The sequence below is a fragment of the Gouania willdenowi genome, chromosome 17, assembly GCF_900634775.1.
Source record: "Gouania willdenowi chromosome 17, fGouWil2.1, whole genome shotgun sequence".
In the NCBI taxonomy this organism is placed as follows: Eukaryota; Metazoa; Chordata; class Actinopteri; order Blenniiformes; family Gobiesocidae; genus Gouania; species Gouania willdenowi.
In genome coordinates this window covers 14,711,215-14,736,577 of record NC_041060.1, presented here as the reverse complement: position 1 = coordinate 14,736,577, position 25,363 = coordinate 14,711,215, and the positions used below count along the sequence as shown (strand labels likewise).

General features: G+C 34.6%; 1 protein-coding gene across 1 annotated transcript; it reads right to left on the bottom strand.

The window, feature by feature from the left end:
* Positions 1-4,177: 4,177 nt before the first annotated feature.
* Positions 4,178-24,204, bottom strand: apol1 (apolipoprotein L, 1). Its single transcript, XM_028473381.1, is given in 43 exon segments — positions 4,178-5,291; positions 5,293-5,369; positions 5,372-5,401; positions 5,404-5,629; positions 5,631-5,729; positions 5,732-5,791; positions 6,973-7,025; positions 7,360-7,399; positions 7,490-7,576; positions 9,733-9,786; positions 10,281-10,331; positions 10,595-10,678; positions 10,790-10,837; positions 12,052-12,132; positions 12,483-12,542; positions 12,627-12,704; positions 12,920-12,979; positions 13,381-13,434; positions 13,891-13,962; positions 14,833-14,886; positions 14,977-15,042; positions 15,188-15,235; positions 15,354-15,428; positions 16,243-16,305; positions 17,430-17,489; positions 17,566-17,631; positions 17,719-17,790; positions 17,960-18,028; positions 18,152-18,223; positions 18,387-18,455; positions 18,550-18,621; positions 19,060-19,128; positions 19,218-19,289; positions 19,674-19,742; positions 19,810-19,881; positions 20,687-20,743; positions 20,848-20,910; positions 21,001-21,072; positions 21,714-21,779; positions 21,876-21,941; positions 22,643-22,714; positions 23,806-23,865; positions 23,973-24,204. Coding segments are annotated over 43 exon segments (3,300 nt in total). The 5' UTR covers positions 23,976-24,204; the 3' UTR covers positions 4,178-4,832.
* Positions 24,205-25,363: the final 1,159 nt, after the last annotated feature.

Sequence of the window (25,363 nt, the reverse complement as noted above, 5' to 3'; positions counted from 1 at the left end):
TTGTATGTTTGAGACCACTCACTGTTTAATAAATACAGTTTATGTGCAACTTGACTTAGTTGTGATATCCCCTTTTTGCATGAAGTTTAAAATTGGCATATATTAATGCAGGTATGATCAAGAATGTTTTAATGTAGACATATAGAATCATCATACTGGTGTGATTTTGTGCATCAAAGTGTTAATTCAAGGGTAATGCAAAATATGGAGATATATATCGTGTATCGTGACATGGCCTAAAAATATCGCGGTATTTATAAAAGGCCATATCGCCCAGCCCTACTTTTACATAAATATATTGTATTATAATTATTGCAGCCAAAGTTTGCCAACATAACAGATATTGGATGGAATATTACTTTTAATAGAACGTTTCCGTACCATTGGTATAATACAATACATTTTATGATTTGTTTGAATTTATGTTAATTTATTATTAATTATAATAATGACGCTAATTTTATCACCACATAAGCTTAAAAACTGCCTAACAATATGTTCCCTCATTTATAAATTGGAGGCTTAAAAAAAACGTTTTATTTATTTATTAATAAGGCTTTGAACAGAAAATGTGGGGGACCAATTTCAAAACGCTCCACCATGTTTGACCCACATTTACTTCATTAAAATATATTGAACAGTGACACAACATTAGCTAAACTAATATAAACAGCAAAACATAAATCAGACTCTGATAAAAACAACAACAAAAAACAGCAACTTTAAACATGATTCGTAGAAATAAGGACATATGGATATTGCTGAGATGAGCACATGACGATGGCAGAGCTAGCTATAGCTAAAACACGCGCGCACTAGAAACACGTAAACACAAACACACGTCACTTGAACGTTTCAAACCTCCAAACAACAACAGACAGTCAAACTTCTCTTTGATACACTTTGACTAAACACTCACTTACCGGAGACTTGTAGACACTGTAAAGACGCGGTGAATGTGTGTGTGTGTGTGTGTGTGTTTAAGGTGAATCTAAAGAGAATCGAGTCGAGCTCGTCCACTGTCACTCATTCCCACCAGTTTAAAGAACTTGTCCTTCCACACCCTCATCTGTAACATCTGCACCGTGGTGCCTTCACGGCCCGCACCAGGCCTCCGAAATAACAGCACCGAAACTGACGAGACACGTTGTCAGTCGATCAGGGCCAATTACATGACCAAAAACAATATGTTTTTACCCAGAGCATATTTATGTAAGTACAAGGAGAACATGCAAACTCAAAGCATGAATGTCTCAGGTAAAAAATAAATATAATAATAATAATAATAATAATAATATAATAATAATAATAATAATAATAATAATAATAATAATTAAAACAATACAAAAACAAAACAGTGTTTTACCTTTGCAAACGAAAGTAATTTTTTGTTATTTCTCATACCATATGTATAAATACGAAAACAGCTATTTCTGTTTTATTAGTATACATCATATATTATATTATTATTATTATTATTGTTGTTGTTGTTTTAGTTCTAAAGTACGCAGCTCCAGACATGACATGGTGAAGAATTTTTTATTTTTTTTAAAAGTATTTCGTGATCACAAATTATTATTATTTTTTTATTTTTTTTACCATGTCATCTCTGGGACTCCATTTAAAAGAACACTATTTCAGAACAATATTTACATAAAAGTCTATACACAGCGCTGAAAGGTTCCCTGAAAATCTGTGGTAGTTTACCATAAAATATCTATGATTAATTAATGTTTTTTGTTTTTTTGGACGTTTTACCTATTTTACTTTTATTATTTTTAATATTTCAGCTCCTCGTTGGTTTGCTAGTTAAGAGTTAATGAGTGGAAAGAAGGTATTTATTAATTGAGGACATTAAAAGTAGTTTTTTTAAATTTATTTATTTTTTATTTAAAGTATTAATAAACACCTGCAGTCCTCAATACATTTTCCATCCAAATTCACCCTCAGGTTTCCTAATTCTCAAGGTTTTTACCTCCACATTTGTAATGTGCATATTTCCAACACCATTCAAAGGCAACATCCCTTACCGGTTGAACAAAGCATCTTGAACATGACCTAAATCACGCCCAGATACAGAAATCTTCCCCAAACAGACCAATCTTCCCAGTATAACCACCTCCTTAGTTAGTTCACTGCCTCTTTATACACATGAGTTATCAACTCCATCCAGAGATTCTATTCTATATCTCACCAGTGTTTTTGCAGAAGACAAGATGAAATCTTCTTTCCTCTCTCAGGTGTCCTCGCTTTAGTCTCACCTGGGAGTGGGCGTGGCCAATGCAAGGTTGCTGACTCCACCAGTTTCACAAGTGTGACACAACATCTAAAAAAAAAAAAACAGGAGGGAGAGGCTGCTCCAAATATAGGACTATTCATCCTGCACTGGAGAAAACTTATTCTGACTCAGATTCACAGTTTGACATCAGCAAATTATGGTTTCCATGTAGTTCTGTTTGTAATAAAACAAGACAGAAAAAAAAGAAAATTAAACAAATAATTGAGTTGTTGTTTTTCTAACTAATTATCCAGAAGTGCCTGAGATTATCATTATGATGATGATATTGTATCCATGTATCTATATTATCCACTAGGGTATGTATTGTCTGACATCTGGCGATATCATCCCGATACATAGGTCACGATAAGATACGACATATCCCGAAAGTATAAGCATAAGGCGATTATTGCAATTTTTTTTCAATATAAGACTTAAAAAACAACTAATCTGTAAATGTGTACACCTTCATGAGAACATTATGTATGAAATATATTTTATTGGCATATTTTACACTCAAAACATTGGGTTTAACATGTCATGTGCCAACAACTTAAAATAAACAAATAAAAAAAATAACATACAATCTGCCTGTGGCTTTTAAACCAACTTTGACTTTAGTGCAACATGACTTTAGTGCAACTTAACTGAGGTTTATGCCTAGAACAACAAATAAATGCAGAAAGTTAGTACTTTCTTTTAGATTTATTGAAAAAACACAAGCTGGTCAACATGCCCAGGTTCAGTACACTTCTTTGTGCAGTTACAATGTCTTTAAAGACAGACCAGGTTAAATAAAGGCTAAAAAAAAAAAAAAAAAAAAAAAAAAAGATCAATTTAAAAAAATCAATATGGATGCATTTTGAATCAATTTGAGAATCGAGCGACATAATATCGCAGAATCGATTTTTTTTCCAACACCCCTTATTATCCACTATTTTCCAAGGGTTGCTGCTTCCTGATGATGGTGCAACTTCCTGTTTGTTCAACAGATTCAAACATAAAAATAAAAAAAACGTGTTAGGTTAAAAAACGTGTCTAAAATTTTAATTTGAATATTTAGTTGCTGTACACTTCACCTAAATTTTGTTTTATTGTTAGAAAACTAAATTACTAACATTTGAGACCACAATTTCAAATCAAAAGCTGACTGTCATAAGAGATTACTTTTTTTACTACTCACTTATCGCACAGGAAGATGTGACCACACTAATGTCTACAGTGTTGTCTCCAGGAATAAGTTTTTTTTGCTGAAAAGCCCAACTTGGCACATGGAGGGCATTTTCCAAGACTTTTACAGTTCTTAGTTGGGAAATCATTTTTTGTGTGTGTGGGATTTGACCAAACTGGTCAAAAACAACAATAGATGTGTTTGTAGTAGTGCCAGGAGCAACATCAGCACTTGTGGTATAGGAAATATTAGAAACTACTCCTCCAGGCACATAAAGACTATTTTAGTTTTGTCAAAATTTGAGCATGAAGCACTCATTGCATAATTGTAATTTATGTAAAATTTCTGCAAATTTTCAACCTGAAAATATCTTCAATGAATGATGAAAAACTCCTGAGACCAAGTGAAATTTCACATCATGCTTCATATCAGTTATTAATGAAAACAACAAATGCAGGTTTTTTCCCCCATATATTTATATATATTATATAGTTCTATATTTTACTGAGGGAAGTTTTCCTATTATATGTGTAAGTGAAGAATTACCTGGCACTCATTATTCTGCCTTTTGTTTGATGAAAAAGAACTTGTACCAACGAGGTACAAATGGTATCAAAGGATCCTTAAAAATACATTTCCATATTTATTGTTACACATCACCCCCGCCATAAATAAAACAGTGAGTATATGACATATAAGGAGTGCTTATTAATCCACATACACAGACGGTGCATACAAATATGAAGTGTTTATTTATATATTTACATTTATTGCACATAAAAGGTACAGTATTGAGCTCATAAAGCATCGGGCAATGATGAACTCTTCCCAGCCTTATGGAAAAATGTAACAGGCGTATTGCATAGATATAATACACTATAAGTTAGATGTCTTTCCAGAATGGGCTGTTTTTAGACCCAGCGTGGAAGCGACCAATTTCAGAGAAAATGTGAACATTAATAGCCCAAAATGTTCAGAGTGAGAAGTAAATACAAATTGAACACATTTTAATCATTGTATATATGTTGAATCTCTATTTCTAAATTTAAAAAAAAAGTCAAACCATACCATTAAAATCCAACCAGTGAATCTACAAAGTTCTTTTAAATATTTATTCTAAAATGTTATGATGGAATACAGGATTCTATTAGATCTTGCAACTCTTTTCTCAGATGATAAATATGTCCCTTTTGCCAAAGATAAACATCACACCTGTTAATAACGATCAAGCAGTAAACATTTCCTCACTTTTCCTCAAGTGTCAGATATGCAAGCCAGCATTTGTTCCAGTGATACATATTTTTTTCAAATTAAAAGCAATGATTTCTGCTAAATCCTACATAAAGAAGCAATCTTTTAAGATTTTTTTCCAGCTGTTGCGTTTCAAACATATTCCCTGTTCTCGTAGTCCTTTTTAATGGCTTTCTTAATGCGGTCAATTTCATCTTCATCTGAACTGTATTGTTTATCATCAGTTTCTTTCTTATCTGCATCCATAGCCTCTATTTCATTGTCTTTGCTGCTGTTGTCAGATGATGTGGACTGTAGCTCCTCCCTGATGGTGTTCAGCTCCACCAATCCGTCGTGCAGCTGCGTGGCCACCTCCCTGATCTTAGCCGCAAATTCAGATTTTGCCCCTTTCTTGAGAATTTTCGAGTCTTTAGCCACAAAGTAGATGTCCATGCCTACAAAGAGACCCGTGAGCACGCCGGTGGCCATGCTGGCAATTTGGACAGCCCGGGCTGCCGTGCTGCCTGCAACGTTGGCAATCTGCACCACACGCATGATCTCATTTGCATTAATGAGGATTGCCTTTCCCGCCATGGCACCGTCTTCATAGAAACACTATGGTGAGTGCAGGAAAGTCTTGGTTGTAAGCGTTGTTTTTCATCTTTATCAGGTCAAACCTGCGCAGATCTCAATTCCCTGTTTGATGAACTTCAGGCACTTGTGAGGTCGCCTATCTTTTCCTGGTAGTCCTCCACGATCTTCTCCACCTTCTTCCGGTCCATGGAGTTGTTGACCTGGTTGGAGATGCCAGCGCCCGCCGATGTCAGACCACCTGCCGTGGCAATGCCCAGTCCAATGGCTGTCACTATCAAGGAGGTTCCATGGTACTGGAGCCAGGCCAGTCCGGTGATGGTGCAAACGCCCCCGATGGCGCTGGTGGAGCCCCCCGTGGATTTGAGCAATCTTTGTGTTCTTGTTGAACTTGTCCAGGCTGTCTGCGAGGGTGTTGAGGTCGATGACGTGCTGCCAGAGGCACTCGGCGCGCCTCGGAGAAACAGTTTGTTAAAGACTCGAATGCCTTTCTGCACTTTTCTGGCTAGTGACGGCAAATGCTCTGAAAGGAGGGAATAAAAAGATTTTATGTGTTGAAGTTTAAGAATGGCAAACAGTCAAATTTGTAAAAAAAAAAAAAAAAACTACCCTAATCTTAATCATAGAGTTTAATTGCATATTTCCAGCATATTTGTGGAGACTCGAGCGATTCTCAACTGGTGGGTCGTGGACCAGTACCGGGTAGGTTGTGAATAGCTGGTTCAAAAATAAATACTTAATGTCTCCCATGTTGGACTTGTCTTATTTTGAAAAGAAACTTTTCTTTGACGGGCATGCTGTGAAACGCACGTTGCACAGGAAAATATATTCAATTAAATTCAACTTTATTTAGTGGAAATTACAACAATAGTCATCTCGAAGCGCTATCAAAATATAAAATTCTTAAGAAAAAAAAAAAAAAAAAACAAATCCATCAGCTACAGTCGGGAGAAAAAACTCCCATTTAACAGGAAGAAATCTCCAACAGAACCAGGCAAATATATAGATTTATGTTTTAAAAAAGATTGTATATATATATATATATATATGGGTCCCAGTGTGAAACCAGTTGAGAACCCCTAGACTAGACCATATTTTCTCTGCTAAAAAACAAAAAACAAATTACAACACAGAATTACATCACATCTACACATGTCTTTAAAAACTTCCTTTCAAAGGGATCATTAATAACTCTTCTTACAGGTGAAGTTGTTTCATTGGCTTAATTTCTCTGTTTTGATAATAATTGACAAAATTCCACTAATCCCCAAGTTTTCCTCACTTCCTGCATGTCAGCACCTCAGTCCTTATCTCCCATCCTCCCTCTATCACCTCTAGAAATGCTCTCTATCCAATCATCACTGATTCGTTTATCCTCTTTGCTCTCTTCTCTACATTCTACTCTTTCTCTCACCAACAGATGAATGTTTAAACTAAAAACCTGTTGGCTAATGAACTCCATAGTCATTGTTGTTAAACTAGATCTGAACGACTCCATATGGCGGCTATAGTTTTAAATATTTGTCCTGAAAAAAAGTTTGATACTAAATGTTCTTCCTTACGCTCACCATTTAGCTGGGCTTGGACTTGCACAGAATCAATACAGATAAAAGGAATCAACAAGATTTATGAAATATAAAGAGAGTGAATCCACATACACATTTAAGCTAATGAAGGAGTATGAGTGAAGTATTTGACTTACTTGGCCTCTTCTTTTTCTTGTCATGTCATCATTTTGAGGCGTGTCCTCCCAAGCTGATCAAACAGAAATTAACAATTACATTTCATTCGGTGAATAAATGTACACACACAAAAAAAAAAATGCAAATTTGAATAAATATCACGCATCTGGATGTTTAGCTTATTAATTAAATGTTACAGGACAAAAATTTGGACAGATTTATCGTAAATAACCTTTTCTCTTCTTTTTCAGGTTGCAAAGCCAAATTCTTCATATTTAATATAAAACACAATATTACATCTTTTCTCCAAAAAATACAGTCTGAATCTGATACATTTGGATTTCCAAGAGATGTCAAATAATAATAACTTTCAATTCTAAACAGAGAGTAATGATAAAATGATTTACACTCCACTGTGTTCCACCAGTCCATGAGATCCACAACATCCTGAAAGACAACGTTACATTTGTATGAGCAAAGATATCTAGACATTGACGGGAAGGTTCCATTGAAAGGTCAACATGATTTAAGAACAACCTGATCAGTTTCATCGTTAGCAGTTTCTGCTGTGCCAATGCGGTACTCCTCCAACTGGTCAAACACGGACATATTTGCGCCTTCATTCTGAAACGGCAAGAAAACATCCTTAAAAAACAATGACAATACCAATAAATAGATTTTGTTCCCGTAGGTGGAAGTCGGCAAGTACCGCTGAATCATTGACAAAATCCCAAAGTACAAAAACCAAACCCCTTATTAGAAAAATGAACACAATCCTTGTTTTTATTTTTTTCTATTCATCACATGTCTAACAATGAACCTAATCTAAGAAAAATGTTTGTTATCAAATATATTTCATTTATTCACATTTACACGTGATTTTGTCCAATGGGTTTTCATCCTGTCACCATATCTGACAGTACAAGAGTAATCACAAAAAAAAAAGGTAATTTCCAAGTTTCACTTTTTAGAAAGCACAAACAAAAACACAAAAGAGGAAGTTTCAAACTAAAAGAAACCTGAATATGCAGCTATAATTCTATTTTTTTTTTTTTTTTTTGCAGAAGTAGAAAAGACCAGAATCTTCCACAATAGAAAGGGAAGCACAGGAACAAGTTTGGGCACATTTCAATCTCGCTTGGTTCTCCATGCTCTGTGGTGCAGTGGGGGTGGATTTAATGTCAGTAACAGTTTAAAAAACAAGAAAATAAAGCAGAACACAGTGAGGCTTGGTGACATAAGAGTGTGCCCAAAGATGTGTATCATTTGAGAAAGAAAGGTGCAGAGGTGTATAAAGTACCTGAATAAAACAACTAAGTAAAAGTCCAAATACAGTTATTGAAAATGGCTTTGGTAAATGTTAAAACTACTTGAGTTAAAGTTAAACAGCTCACATTTAATTTACTTAAGTATCAAAAGTATCTAATGAAAAAAATACTCAAGTATCAAAAGTACAAGTAAAATTAAAGTGTTTTTCAAAGTACGCATAAAAAGAAAGAAAACAGCTATAAATGTTCTCCCCTTGTTCTCTGTATTTCACTTTTATGTAAATGAAAAAGACGTGGTATGATAAAACAGAAAAAACACCTGCGTAAACATGAACAGATAGTGAATCAAGTGTCTGCCTGAGATATTGATTGATATTGCCAGTGAAGAGCAACTCCTTAGCTCTCAGAAATTGGTGGAATTTCACCGATAGACAAAATATTAGCGGAGTTACGGTATTTTCGTGTTCCAGAGATAAGTGTAAGGTACCTGGGAAACCCTGACATTTTGATATGCTTAGAAAATCCACACGCGAACCGGAAGTTATTATTTTTATGATCTTGGACATGCCCGTTCCAGATTAATTATAATAATTTTTTAATGAGTAATAAGGTGGCAATAATAAAAGTAACAATGTAAAAGTATGTTTTTTAACTTTTAAATGTAGTAGAGTAAAAGTGGTGATTAAAAAAAACTCAGGTAAAGTAAAAAGCGTCAAAAAAAAACTACTTAGGAATTGTAAGTATACTTATTTCGTTACTAAACACCTCTGGAAAGGTGTCCGTTTTAAAATGCTGGAGGATTAAGTTTGTTTTCAGGGTGGAGCATGGAAAAGGTCGCCTCACAAAGACCACTCGGTTGTTCATTTATTCAACCAAAAAAAGACCTGCTGAAATCAAGATCTCTTTTAAAAGGGTGACATCTTGACAAGAATAATAACTAGAGGTGTCCCGATCAGATATCAGCCAGAAAACGGATATCGGATTTTATCGGACTGCATCTAAAATCACCGATATAAGCTCTCCAATAAAATTTTCCGCTCCAGCACTTCTATCAATTGGTGACTGTGGTTCACACTCCATTAAAGTAACCTAATGTTGCTGACTATTGTTCTCTGTTTGCGTAACATCACTTGATCAAGCCTTTTCTAACATTCCACACTACAAAATAAGTAATAAAAGTATATATGATTTGTGCCGATATCGTATCGGATCAATATCGGTATCGGCCGATATGCAAGGCTGCAATATCGGTATTATATCGGAAGTGAAAAAGTTGTATCGGGACATCCCAAATATTAACACGTACTATAAATTATTACAGCTTTAATCACATCTAGGATGTTGTAGCAACGTCACACCATGAGTGACCCGACTATCCAAACTGAAAAATTAGCACCAGCTAGCTTTACTATTAATAAGAACACAAAAACACTGTGTGGGAACTTCTTGTAATCTTCCATCTGAGAAAGGCACATAAAATGATTTTTGCTTCTTTCTTGATGTTTGCTTTACCTCTGCTGAGTCGCCTGTTGCTCCATCTGGTGCTTTTGGCTTTTTAACTTTGCCCTAAAACCAACAGGAACACAAAGGATAAACTTAAACGTATAAATGATCCCAATCAATAAATACATTTTTATGGTCACCAAAAAGAAAATCAGTTTTGTCAACAGGAGATGTTCTCATTCTCGTAACTGTAAGCAATGCAAACTCACATGTCCAGCCTACTGTGAAATAACTTGTTTTTTTTAACAGTTTTTAAATGTAATTAAAAATAGATTTTTTCAAAATTAACCAAGGCCAATTCTTGCTGTTGGGTGTTGACTGTCCTCAAAGACAACATTTAAAAATATATACAAAATAAAGGAAAGCCACTTATTAAATTTGTAAAGCATTTGTGACACCTTTATAATACACATTTGTGATGTAAACAAACTTTGAGTCTCGTCTGCAGGAAAAGGCTCTTTAGTGTTACAGCTGTTTTTGAGCTACGTAGTCGGAGCCTTTGGGCGTTTTGTAGACACACAAAACAAGTTGGAACAAGTCACATGTTTGGCTGTTACCTTGACACGAGGCATGAAGGGATTGTGCTTCTTTACTTTCCTGACTTTGGGCTGTGAATAATAAAAAAAAGAAAGAAAAGGATGACAGCGTTACTTTTACAGAGTTAAACATTGTTGTTCTCTAATTTTGTAGGACCCAGAGTTAAAAGTACAGAAAATCCTACACTTTACTGGTTTCAAAGGCAAAATAGAAATTTTAAAACTGCAAAAATGAAGCAGAAGCAATTCATAATAATACATTTGATTTATAAAACACTTTTCAGACAAAGAAAATGCAGCTCAAAGTGCTTTTGATCAAGTGTAGAGAATAAAACCTTGTCCGTGTCCTCCTCTTCAGTCTTGTCTTCCCTGGATGACAACTCATTATCTTCCTTCAGCAATTCATCGTCAGACGCAGCCTGAGTTGTGTTTATAAAATAAAGTCTGTCAACCTCAGGATGACCATTCTTTATGTTTCCACCTGATCAGCATTATGTGATGTGAGATATAAATTGTCTAATATCCCATACCTTATCTGCAGCCCAAGGTATGAATGGAATTTGTCTGGTTACTTTAGTCTGTGGAGAACAACACATTAGCAGAGACTTCAGTGTTAATACAGAGTGTGTCAGCTGGTCTGTCTTCATCACTACAAACCATAAAACAAAGTGACTCCAAGATCCTAATGACTGATTTTAGTGAGAAAAAATATGTATTTATGTTTGCCTGAGTTCATGTTACTGTGGAAGTCACATGCATAACTGTATGACTCACAAGAGAAACTAGACATTATAGAGCCAACAGAGCAGTTGAAACTGTGGAAATTATCTAAATATTCAAACTTCAGTCTTTAGAAGTTATTCATGTTTTTTCCTATCGTCTGATATCTTAAGAAAAGTGTCTTTGGAATGTTGTTTTTATGTGTGGAAGAAATGGTACATATAGACCAGATATGGGCAACTGGTGGCCCGGGGCACCATGAGTCCAGAAACACACAAAATGACAACAAAAATACAAGAAAATATACAAATGTACAACCAAAAAGATACAAAATGACTAATAATACACAAAATGACTACAATTACACACAAAACCAAATAAATACACAAAATGAGAGAAAAATATACCAAAAGCACACAAAATGACAACCAAAAAACACAAAACAACAACAAAAGTACATTAAAATGGCAAGAAAATACACAAAAGGCGACCGTGGCTCAGGTGGTAGAGGGTCGTCTTCTGATCGAGAGGTTGGGGGTTCGATCCCAGTACCTGACTATGTGTCGAAGTGTCCTTGGGCAAGACACTGAACCCTAAGTTGCTCCCAGTAGTCGACTAGCGCCTTGCATGGCAGTCTTGCCCCATTGGTGTGTGGATGTGAGAGTGTTTGGGTGAATGAGCTGATCTGTAAAGCGCTTTGAGACTGCTTCAGTGTGGTGATAAAGCGCTATATAAATCAAGTCCATTTACCATTTACCATTTACAAAACGGCTAAAAATACACACAATACAAACATATACCAAACAACAACAAAAATAAACCAATATACTCTAAAAACACACAAAATGACAATAGAAACAAACAAAAATACATCAAAATAACTAGAAAATATCCAAAATGACAACAAAAACTTTGTTCTTTCCTGTATTAATGTTCAGATGGGTTATCCGAAACACTGACATGAATGTTAGTAATGTGGCATGGTTAAATAGCTTCCTTCCTTTCTTGTTTGTACTGAACTTTAGCCATAAAACGGAATCCTTTGACCAAAATGAAAGCCGGACACACTTACGGGTTTGTTTTCAGCATCTTTCTGGAGCTCCTCGCTCAGGGGCAATTCACCTGCGTCGATGCCTTCATCATCAGACTTGTTCTGCAAAAAATTAAACGACTGACTTAACCATCAATTTTGTAATTTTGCAAGATAAAAGCAGCTAAACATAATTTGAATAATGTAATGTTTTTAAAAGATGCGTTTTAGCGGATACGAATGGAAAGAAATCCAGCAATCAAAGCCAGTGCTAGACACCCAATATCTCAGCCTCTTACTATGGACAATTAATCAGAAAAAAATCTTTTTAATAAATAAATATCAGTAAGTTAAATTAATTTGATTCTCAGCTTCAAAGGTGAGACTTGGCCGATTAAGAGATCAAAGACTTCACTTGTAAGTAAACCGGTGTAATCAAAAAGCCAGAATAAAAGCTGCATTACTCGCTGTACCTTCTCATATTTGGTTCTTCTTGGTTTCACTCTGTCCTCAGTGGCCATCCCTGTATTCTCCTGTAATACAACAACAACAGAAAAGTTAGAACACAAAAGGGCTGTGAAACATCAAACAGGAACCGTATCTGCCTGCATTCAGACCTTTGAAGTAGTTCTGCGTGGGACTGGTGGCGTTTCACTTCTCTCCTTGTTTTCCGACTGGATCATGTTCCTTTTCATCTGACAAACAAATGCGCCATAACACACAATTAAAATCACTCAGTAAACAGACGGTGAAATTAACAGTGAGCAGAGAATAATTAAAGTGATGAAGATGTGATCATTATAAGGAAGATAAGGAGGTGTGCATTATTAAATCAGGACAGAATAGCTGTGTGTGTGCGTGTGTGTGTGGTCGCTATTTAATGAGCAGAAATACAAAAATACAGACTGACCGGTTTGGGTTTCTCTTTCACTTCCTTCTCGGCGAGCGTCTCTACAGCTTCAGAATCTTTCTGCACAAATAGAATGGGAAACGAGCCTTGAACTGAGTTAAAAAAAAAAAAAAAAAAACCCAACTGATTTTTTAGGTGTGAAAATGTTATTTGTTAGAGTTTTAGGGCCATGTAAAACATCAAGCCATTGATTTCAAATAAATACATCTGCCGCTGATATTAAATTACTGTACATACAGTATGTGTTAGAATAACACATCAGCGGAAATATTCAAAAATGTTGGAATGATTTCAAATCAATGGCTGCTTAAAAAAGTAATAAACCCAACAAAGTGTAGAAATGGGTTAGTCAGGCTTTGTTCTGGTGCCTTTTTACAGATTTGAAGTAAAGTCGTCTGGAGTAAAGCTATCAGAGCTAGCCCATCACCTCCACACAGAAAGTTTATCCGTATCGTAGTTACTTTATGTGCCGATCGAAATGGATTCAGTTTGGCCATAGCTTCAACCATGGCGTTCTATGAGGGAGCAAACATCATCAGATTCACACTTTGACTCCATGAGAGCAGACATGCCACGCTAAAGTTAAGATACATGTTTATAGTAACTATGAGGATGGTGACTATATTCATATAAATGGTTAAAAGGCACAATACGTTTCAATTCTTTGTAACTGTAAATACACTTGCAAAAAACTTGTGTCAAAGACTTTTGCGTGTGACACATTTATTATACGACCTTATTAAAATCATCTCAATTACTTTATACCTTTATTTTATTTATATCTCTACAATAATTATTATGCTTGATTTAAAATATGTACTATAGATGTCTAAGCAGTCCTAAGGTGTGACTGTATGAATAAAAAGCAGAAAACATCAAGTGATTTCCTTTCACATTGAACTAAAATAATTCACCAAACCTAAAAAAAAAAAAAAAAAGAAAATCTAAAGAACAGACAAACCCCAAAGCACCTGTTTGTGACCGGATGGTTTCTCCTTGTAAGGAACTGTTTCCTCCTCGTCTGAACTCTGCTGCTTCTCATGCTGTAAATAAAGCACAAAAGTTGTTTTTACAGAAGAAGTTGTGGCTACTATTCAACAAAACAACAAAGGGCCCGAAAAATTTATTTGTATAGCACATTTCATAGACAAGGCATTTCAATGTGCTTTTCCATAAATAAAAATGTTAAACAGTCTGTATTCAACAATAAAATGACTAAAAACCTCCCTCTTTTTCAGAGGCAGTAGAAAAGAAAAAAAAAAACATGAGTTCCTTCAACTTTGATTTAAAAATGTTCACATTAGATGCTGACTTCAGCTCTGCTGGCAGTTTGTTCCACTTCTTGGCAGCATAACAACTAAAAGCAGCTACACCGTGTTTACTGTGAGCTCTGGGCTCCATTATCTGACCCGTGTCCATAGATCTGAGAGAACTGCTGGGTTCATACCTGACTAACATCTCACTGATGTATTCTGGACCAAACCCATTCACACCTTTATAAACTAGCAGCAGAACTTTAAAGTCTATTCTGAGGCTGACTGGGAGCCAGTGTAAAGACTAAGACTGGCCTAATGTGCTTTGATCTCTTTGTTCTGGTTAATAACTAAGGTATTTTGTCTGTATGCATTAAAGGAACAAATTACATTATATCCCTGGATAATCTGGCTTCTTCCCACGATCTAAAAACATGTACAGTATGCTATGTTGATTAGCTGAAATTTCCTGTTTGAGTGAATGAATGTAGGCTGCAGCTGTTAATTCACATCATTCGTTAAAATCTGCAAGCCATGTGTGTGATTTGGCAAATATGAGTTTTATGGCAGGAAGTTAGCACTGGCAAACATTTATTTTTCACTATAGAAGCCATTTAAAGTTAAATCAAATGTATTTATGTACGGACCTAATTAACTTACTTTATGTGCAGTTCGAAATGGGTTCAGCTTGCTCATTGCTCCGGCCAGTTTGCTCTGAATGAGAGCAAAGAATACAAAAGTTTTTACATATATATATATATATATATATACACACACACACAGAGCAAAACCAAGTGCAAAAACCTGTTTTTGAGGTGGCTGGTTCTCGTCATTATCTGATAACTCATCGTCAGTGGTAGCATTCTTCTCCTGGAAATAAATTCAGGTGTTATGATACCTTATTAACTAATAGTAGCAAAAAGGTTCAGTGCATTTTTCTACGCAAAAGAAAAGATTGGTTCAAATTTCTAAATAGTCTTGGTTGACTTTTTGTTAACATTTGCCATCGTCTCACCTGTTTGACGGCGTGAAATGTGCTCTTCATCTTTGCACCGAAACCATTCTGAAATAAGACAAACGTGTTAGTGTACATTGCATACATTTAAATCTGATTAGGGGCAAAATTGTCAGTACAACAAACGATACTGAAGAGTTTAGATTATTGCAGTTCAGTAAAATACCTCTTTGACTTTAGCTTTCTCAGCACTGGCGCTATCCTCATTCAAGTCTCCTGGGTGTTCACTCTTTTTCTTTTCCTACATAAAGATATTGAACAGCACCGATGAGATTGGTTGAGTTCTCAACACATTTATGAATTTGATCTTTGATGCCACGCCCTGGCAGACACATTAAAATATTACTATCGAGGATACGAATTCGCCACGATAAATTACTGTCAACATATCATCACTAGATCACAGGCATTTTGTGTCGATTAAAGAACTGCAATGCAAAGGCTGCGTTTTAAGTTTCAAACAGAGGTGGCGGTAATGCAACCAAATGCTGGATGCTAACTTATGTTTAACACAAGATGTACAAGAAGAATTGGGTCATTACACCAAAAGGTCACATAGCACAGCAAGCGGACAAAATCAGGTTAAGTTAATCTGCTCTATTGTGTTTACATGGTTTTTGCACAATATTATAGTGTTTGTACAGAAGTGAATTAACATGCTTATTTATTCTTCTAACTCTGGTTGAAATTTAAAATGCAGCATTTGCATTGTAGTTATTTAGTTTGTGCCGTAATTTTAACAGTAATTTATCGTGTCGGATTTGTGTCTACAGGAATAAAATCCACACATTGTGATTATTATTATTAATAATAATAATAATCTTTATTTTATACAGTGCTTTTTTCGAAAAACTCAAAGAAACTTTACAAAGTACAGATAATAGCGTACATGTAATAATGAAAGTTTTAAGAGCCATTGTAACATTAAAAGTCATATGATAAGTTTAGCAGTTAAAAGCACCTTTGACAGTAACCCTAACCCAAACATCTCTAGTGTATATTATATCCATGTTTAAAAAGTGATGTATGAGAACAAAAACTACTTAATCGTTTACCTTTGAGGACTTCTCAAAATGGTCTGTGTCTACAGACAGTTCCCCATCTGCATTCAAATAATCCTTTAGGGAAACAAACACAATGAATTTATTTTTACAGAAAGAACAAGCAGTTTGTATGTCTACATCACAGGTGTCAAACTGAGGGCCCCGGGGGCCAAATCTGGCCCTTTGGAGCATCCAATTTGTCCCGCAGGAGAAAGTAAAAATGACAAAGAAAACGTGAAAAATTCTGTAAATTAAACTCAACAATATTTGCAGGAGGTCACAGTTTTCCCGGTGCTTATATTACATCTATCAACTATTAACTTTTCTACAAAATCTTTTCATTTTCCTGAAATTATTACAGAACATTTTCTCTAATTAAATACAAATTGGTCACAAATCTAAAGTTAAAGTGAAGACCCTGTTGGGACTGATGTCTGTCACTTATTGCTTGGATATTGCCTGTTTCTTATATATTTTGTATTCTATGTATACGTACAAGTGCAAATAGGGCACAATAATGTTGAAATTACTTGTTTTTTCCCCGCATAAAATCTGTAGCAGTCTTGAGATGAAACTGCTCCGTATTTGGCCCCTGAACTAAAATGAGTTTGACACCCCTGGTCTACATCCTCGCAGGGACACAGTAACACATTGGCTGTTTGTATTAGTAAATAAACATCTCATCAATCCAGTTTGCAACAGAAGATCTGAGCTGAAGATTATAAATGACAAACTGTTCCCTGATGACAGCTCAACCATGTGACATAATGCATGATAGTGTCGAGTATTTTTGACGAGTCATCCCGACCTACTGGTATCGATCTTAGTGACGTAAACATGCATGCTTGTGAAAACGCAGGCCGTAACAGACCCATGTGGTTAACGGTAACACCCACTAATATAAGCAGACTGTTTCTTCTGCTCACAGTATCAATAAACATATTGAGAAACTATGTAACCAAACATATTTAAGTCATTAGTAATAAGTCTAAAGCCAACAAAGGCATGTTTGGGTGTTTGAGCAATTCTTATGACAAAGCGTTTATAAATGCTTTGGAGAACCTGTAAGACAAAATAATTTCAGCTCAGTCTTGATAACCACTTCATCCATGGTTTGACTTATGTTGCAAATCAAGTTCCTCTGGTTCTCCTCTTTTTTTCCTTGAACACAATCGTTGCATACGTCACAGTTTCGTCACCTGAGACTGAGATCTGGGAACTTTCTTCCTGAACACACCGCTGAAGATTCCTCCTTTTTCCTGAGGAAAATTCTATAATGTCAGGGATTTCTATATTGAAATTTTTTTGGATTCAATTTGTTGGATTTGAAGTTACTTTGGTGCGATTCTCAGACAAACTCTCTTTGCTGCCTGAAAGCTCAGTGTCTGCAGATAAATCCTCCTGAAAAGACAGTGAGTAATGAATACTTACTATGCTTTATATACTGCAGAAATGACAATATACAATATACAGAATCAAGCTGTGTACCTGTGACTGTGCTCTCGCTCCATAGGGTTTGGAGGCTTTTTTAAACATCCCACTGAACATCCCACCAGATTCCTAAAGGCCAAAATACAACACAAAAATATCTGTGATACATTAATGTGAAGAGAACCCGTTCCCTAATTACACATAATGCACGCTCTTTGATCTCGTCATGTTAGGAAGTTTTTGGCATGTGCAGATAAACGTTGATAATCAAAGAATAATAAAGCTTAACAAAGGTCACCTTGGTGTTGGAATTCCCCGAAAGATTTTCTTTGCTGCCAGAAAGCTCACTGGGAGCGGACAAATCCTCCTGAATGTTAGTGAAAAGGAAGTGAGCAATGAATTCTTAAGTTATAAGTATAAAAGTGAGCAACGAGTAGTTTTATATACTGCAGAAATGACAATATACAACATACAGAATCAAGCTGTGTACCTGTGACTGTGCTCTCGCTCCATACGGTTTGGAGGCTTTTTTAAACATCCCACCAAACATCCCACCAGATTCCTGAAGGATTGAATAATTATATTAAACACATATTTGAATAAATCTTACATTGTACACACAAAAATACATGATGCTTTTACATTAAGAGAATCCTAATCATAGTTTTTGGTGTTTGCAGATAAATGTTGATAATCAATAAATGATAAAGCTAAACAAAGGTCACCTTGGTGTTGGAATTCCCCGAAAGATTTTCTTTGCTGCCAGAAAGCTCACCGGGTGCAGACAAATCCTCCTGAAAGCAAGCAACAAAAGTTTAAGAAAATGATTTATGATGAAAAAATAATAAAGGCAAAAAGAGTGATTGAAGTAAAATGTAAAATAAAAACCTTGGACTCTGCCCTGGCTCCATAGTTTTTCGGGGACTTTTTAAAAATCCCACTGAACATTCCTCCTGACTCCTGAAAAATCACAATAAATCCATTTGAAAATACAGCAGTTACAGTGAAGACTTGTTGCTTTGAGTCATTGTTGTTTGTTGTTTATTTATTTATTTGAGCAACATAAAAAACACATTTTATGTACAATACGTAACACGTATTCAATGGAGAAAGTGCTCAAAAGGAGTAGGCAGAAGTTCAAGGAACTTAAAGATGCCTACCCCTTCTTCACAAAATAACATTTTAAACTTCACATTTGGTTTTTAATTATGTAAGAATACTATACAAACATATACAGTGCATATACATACATCTTTTTATTGTTTATGTTCATTTGCAACAAAAGTAATGGAAAAATAAACCAGAATATTTTCTTTTTTATCATTTATGGTTGTTCAAAACGTAAAGTAATGCATCCCATACAGAAATACAATGGTAATAACCTTGAACATAGCTCACCTTATTGTTGGTGTTCACTGAAAGATTGTCACTACTGCCTAATTTCTCATTTGATGCCAATAAATCTTCCTGAATATAACAGAAAAGCAGCAGATTTTGTAAATAGAGACATTAATCCTTCCTCTGGTTATTCTTGGCCTTTATAATATCCCAAATACCTGAGATTTGGTCCTCGCGCCAAGAGGTTTGGAGGCTTTTTTAAACATCCCACTGAACATCCCTCCGTGCTCCTGTTAACCCAGGATTTTACCATTAGCAAATGTTTTTAAAAATGTTTTGCTTTCATTCTAATTTTGTGTTTTCTCTTCTTTTTAATTTCACGGGTATCAATTATCTATTGCTTTGCATGATTATTTGTTTAACATTATTGTTGCTATTATTCCTACTATTACGATCATTGCTAATATTATTATTGACTTTTCAAGTTTATCCTTGTTCCTGTTGTTTTCTTGTTTTTTGTTTTGTTTTTTTAATGCACGTATTTACTGCACAAAATGTGGAAATCTTTGTTAATTGAGTGCCAAAAATGTGTAATAAAAAGAGTTTTGAAAGAAAAGTCTTGCACCTGCCAACAATGAAAATGCTGCTGATTGGTTGCTATTTACAAAACTCACCTTACTGTTGCCATTCTCAGATAGATTATCATTACTGTTCGAGGGCTTAACGGCAGCAGACAAATCCTCCTGAAACACATCCGTGTTATAGAATCAACAAAAGATAAAAGTATGAGCAGGACTGTTCACTCTATACCTGAGACTGTGTCTTCACTTCGGGCGGTTTTGGAGACTTCTTAAAAATCCCACTGAACATTCCTCCAGATCCCTACAGATCCCACACAAAGTCACATTAAAATTACTTAAAGAAATACAGTTATTAGAACATTACAAACCAATACAAAAAACTGATCACACCATGCATCAATCCATTGTTTCACACGAGTGCTTGTTTCAAACAGCTGATGCACACAGTTTCCATGCACACACACAAAACAAAGACTCTCCATTCAACGAGTCAACAGCTCTGTGACAAATACTGGACAACAGCAACAGCATTCCATCAGCTGCTGCTATAAGTGTACAGTAAAGTAAAACTAGTATACAATGTAAAATGCTGTCTCACAGGTCAAACCCTATAAATGTTGGAGATCCATGTGACACATGCCAGTAGATCACACATTTATTCACTTATATATATATATATATATATTATATTTGCATTTCTAAAAGGTTAATCCTAATTTGTTTGTATTTTTTTTGTGTTTTTTCCCCCACTAAATATATTCTTTAACTCACATTTCACAATTTCACAGTACAATTTTTTTCAAATCATTATGCTAATAACAGTCTGGTTAAATTTGCAGAATGATAAAGGCTTAGCGATATGGTGTGTTGCTTTTACAAAGGCTGAAACAACCAGAAAAGACAAGGCCCAACAATTAACAAAGTGTTTACCATTAGATTTATTTCGTGCAACCAAGCTCTGACTAAGAGGTATACAACAGCTCAATTCCCTATTTCATTATTTTTCCAAAAATCAATCAGTGTTTTAATCTAAATTCCCTAAATAACTTTAATAAAACAAACTTTTTTTTTTTTAACAAAAAGCTTGTTCTTGTGGTAAAACCTACCTTTGAGTGAGAACCCTCAGACACGCCGTCATTACTGGGAGAGAAATCCAAAAGATCCTAAAGCATAAGATAATTCATCATCAAACAGACTTAAATTCAGAGTTTATTCTTTCTTCTGTCCAATAAAAAAAAATAAAGCCACAAATTAATATAAATTTTACCTGCGAGTGCCTCCGAACGTGTCCTGGTCTCGGGGATCGTTTCGGTTTCCCAACCAACTTCTCCTAAAAATAAATGAAAGCTCAGAAACATCAGAAACCTGGAAACTATTTAGTAAAATAGTTAATAATATTAGAAAGCTGAAGAAGTCTCACATTTTGTGGCTTGTTGTTTTCTAAGCTTTCACAGCTCGCAGACATTTCAGGATTTGGTAAAGCCAGAGAGGCCTGTGTAGACATGGAAAATAAAACACTAAATTTAAATTGAATATTGAACCTAACTCTCGAACCAAAGTGCCAAACACTCAATTTAGACTCCTGATTTTAACAATATGAACATTAGTACAGAACAAAACTAAATCAATAAAAAGAAGTGTTAGAGGATTTCCACATAAATTAAATATTCATCCAAAAATAAAATATGTAATTCAAATCTTTCTCAGTCTCTCTCTCTTTTTTTTTTTAAGTGGACTCAATAGCCTAAAATATTACTTTAGCAAATAGATTTTATTACCGGTAATACATATTTTTCAAAGAAACAGCAATAAAATTAAGTTGAAAACAATCGTATTAGAATAGTGTTAATTAGTTGATTTTCCACTGTTTAATCTGTAAATTTCTGCCTTAAGAGCTTGGTTTGTAATATAAAAACCACTTTCACCTATTAAATATTAAGAGGATTAGGCTAGGCAGTTTAATATGGAAAACCCAATCTGTACAAAAGTTACATTAAAAAAAACAAACATTTTATAGCCTGTAATGGGGCAAGATAAAATAATACTAATTAATCTGTAAATTTTGTGATTAAATTGGGCTTTAAAGACCAAACGGTTCAGACAAGACATCAAATTTCAGATGTCACTACAAACCTGAGAAGAACCCTCTTTGTCTGATTTGGTAGTTTTTTTAAACTTTCCTTTAAATGTCCCTTTGTCCTGAAACACACGTAAAAAAATAAATAAATAAATGAAAACAAAATAACCCAATATTTACCAATAATTATTATTCAACATATTAGCCGTGGGGCTCACCTTGCTGTTGCTGTCTGTCAGACTGTCATTGCTCTTTGAAATGTCTCTGCTGGTTGATAAAACGTCCTGTAAAATAACAACAAGCCACTGGTTGAAAACATAAAAATCCAAATCCAATTTATTTATAAAGCACGTTTAAACACAAACAAGGTTTGACCAAAATGCTGCACAATAAGACATATAAATTATATACAAAAAATACAACACTGAACATTAAAAAACAATATCTGTTAAAAATGACATTGACTCACACACAACATTTCAAATTAAACACTAAAAAAATGCATTGTTTAACAAAATATATATAAGTGCAGGATATGTTTCTTTAGATTTAAATTCTTAAGAGTGAAAAACCCCTAAAATGTGAGTATTTGTCATAAAAAAGGCCATGGATTTATAAATACAGAGAGTAAATTATGTGAATAATTACAATTTAAGGCCACCATAATGGATAAAGTCAATGAATTGGTGAAAGCAGGCAATACCATTCCGAAAATATGAAAATTCCTGAAATATGCAAACCAAAAAATGCGATGCAACATACAGTATGTACATTGACTATGATAAAATAAATAAACTAGAAAAGCACCCTACATTGTTTTTATAAACACTATTAATCAAAACATACATTTAACATTTGAACTAAGGATGATATTATTAATTGTCAAATAGTTAATTAAAACGGAGGGTAAAACATAACCTTACTGCTCTGCGCTTGGCGGAGGTAATAAATAAAAACAGTTATTTAATTTTAAATTCATTCTCACCTGGGTCTGGTGGTCTGATGCCTCTGAGGACTTGGGTTTCTTGAACATTCCACCAAATAATGCTGCTTTTTGCTGAGTGAGAAACACAAAGCCATGTAAAATGAATGCAAGTCAGACGCATTTGGAAAACAAAGTCTCACACCCCATAGAATGCTTGTTGTTAACAACAATCAATCCTATAAATTATATTTGTTAATTTCTAAGTGCTTCTATGGACATTGGTATCAATTTTTAAAAATGTATTAAGTGCTTTAGCTCCATTGCATAAATGGCTAATGCAGGTTCTTATCTAAGGCGCTAATCCCACCCAGTAAACAAATAATAAAGGCAGATATAGCGCAGATATAGGCAACTTTTATTACAGCGGGGGCCACAAACTGTGATTTGAGCATTAATACAGGAAAAACAAAAGGTTTTGTGTGATGATGGTAGCATTATGTGCAATTTTATGTTATTTTTATTATGCTTTATTGATTTGTTTTGTGTATTATTGTTGTCATTCTGTTTGTTTTTCTGTTGTTTTGATATTATTTTAGGTGTTTTGGGATTTATATTGTGTGTTTTTGCAAGTAATTTCGTACATATTTGTTGTCCTGCTGTGCACTTGGAGTCATTTTGCATTTTTGGATTAATATAATTTTGTATGTTGGAGTCAGTTAAACTACAACTTTTATTGATCACTTCATTAGTAAGTAAATACAATCTCATTAGTAAAATGTAGCTCATTATTGTCTCCAATTATAAGAAGTGTGATAAAATAATCCTTTTCCAATAAATCACAAGAAAATATAGTATTTTATTGAGCGATACTACTGTTAATTTGTCCAAAAAAAAAGCCTAAAAAAAGAACTAGGAACATTTCCAAATATTTTTTTAAATCAATTGCTATTTTTTTCCGAGTACCTCCTGCAATTTTCTCCTGTACCCACAGGGGTACACGTACCTCTGTTTGAGAACCACTGATGTAAACAAAACTCAAAATAGGCCACAGTAAAATAGGATTTCTATGCCAAACTTTGCATTTGTTTCTATAAAAACTACATGTGTTTCTAAAGTAACACTTTGTACAGAACTGTTCAGGGTCAGCGTTGAGTGACGTCATGAAGGACTTTCAGGAGAAAACAAGCTTTAAAAACAAAACAAAAAAAACAAAAAAAACTCACCGACACGTTTCCTCCTCCTTCCTCACATTCCAAATCCAAATCAAGGTCATCGTAGCGATCCTGTCAAACACCGTCCACGGTTATAATAAGCACACACTAACCCTCACAGACGACATGTTTACTAAAACAAATAGCATGTTGTGACTCAGTCCTGTTAGCAAACTTACCATTAGTAGCTTATTGGTGAGGAGTTATTCCAGACTAACCGTGACTATGGAAACAGTTTTCTTTCCTGAGCTGAACTGTTTACACTCAGTAAAGTCTAAGACCCTCCCTGCTCTGCTTAAAAAACAGAAAAAAAGAGAAAAGAAAAGACAAGAGTAAAGGGAGGTGGTTTAACCGTAGAGTTCCCACACCTGTGAAAGAGGCTGAAACTGGAGGAGCCAGTTCTACCTGAGGCCCAGGGGGAGGGCGTGGCCGCTCACCTGGGACTGAGGATGAGTCTAGGGTTGCGTTCAGGTGCTGCTCGGACATTACAGAGTCGTCTTGGAATTCAGTGGATTTTCCCTCCCTCCTCAACCACAGTGGAGGTTTTATCACTGAACCATGACAAAGTCCTATAATAGACCATTAAATGTGCAATGTAAAGCAGTGTATTTTACCAGATTAATTTAAATAAAATTGGAAGGATTGAATGATTCAGAGCTTCGGCTACAGGTATTGTGTTTATGCCTCCACATGTATGGAGGTAGATTTGTCTTATTCAATTAAAAAAACTAAAACTTTTTTAATTAAAAAAAAAAGTTTACTTCAATAATAATAATAATAATAATAATAATAATAATAATAATGATTTCAATGTACAAGTGCGCAATCTAATGTGTAAACCCATGGTTTTCGTTGTGTTTTTTCCTAAAAGGCCTCCCATAATTATTTGTGTCTCAAATATATTTTTTGCATGTGAACACTTTTTTTTTTTTTGACTGAAAATGTTTATTTTTGATTGAAGTAAACATTTTTTTTTTTTAATTTATTATTATTGAAACGGTTGTTTTTGATTGAATAATAAAAACACAAATATATCTCCATACAATGATACACATGAACAGGAGGAAGGTAGCACTTCTCCTAATATTTAACCAACCTATTGTTGTTTGTTTATTTCGGTTTTTTTTTTTTTTTTTTTTTGGCTTTTTTTAATTTAGAACAAGGAAACACGTGGACATGGAAACATGTGGGACCATACAATTTGGTGAAAGTGAAAATTGCAAAAAGAAAACAAAAGAAAAAGCAAAGGCTATTTACAGTATGTAAAACTTGCTGTTGAACTAAAATAAGTCTGCCTTATCCAACATTATATTATTAATAGATCAGCATTTGGCAACACACTGTGCTGAGAAACAAAGATTATGTACATTTGGCATCAAGGAAAATTCTGTTTTTGTGTAACAATGAAAAAAAAAAAAAGAGAATCGCTAGTTATGCTATTTTGCAAAATATAGTAAACTTCAAGTCACTATAATATATGATTTTCTTTTTTACATTATACAGATGGTATATAAAAACACAATAGCTTATCAGAATAAATGTAGATAGACGTGTTTTCTCATACACTACA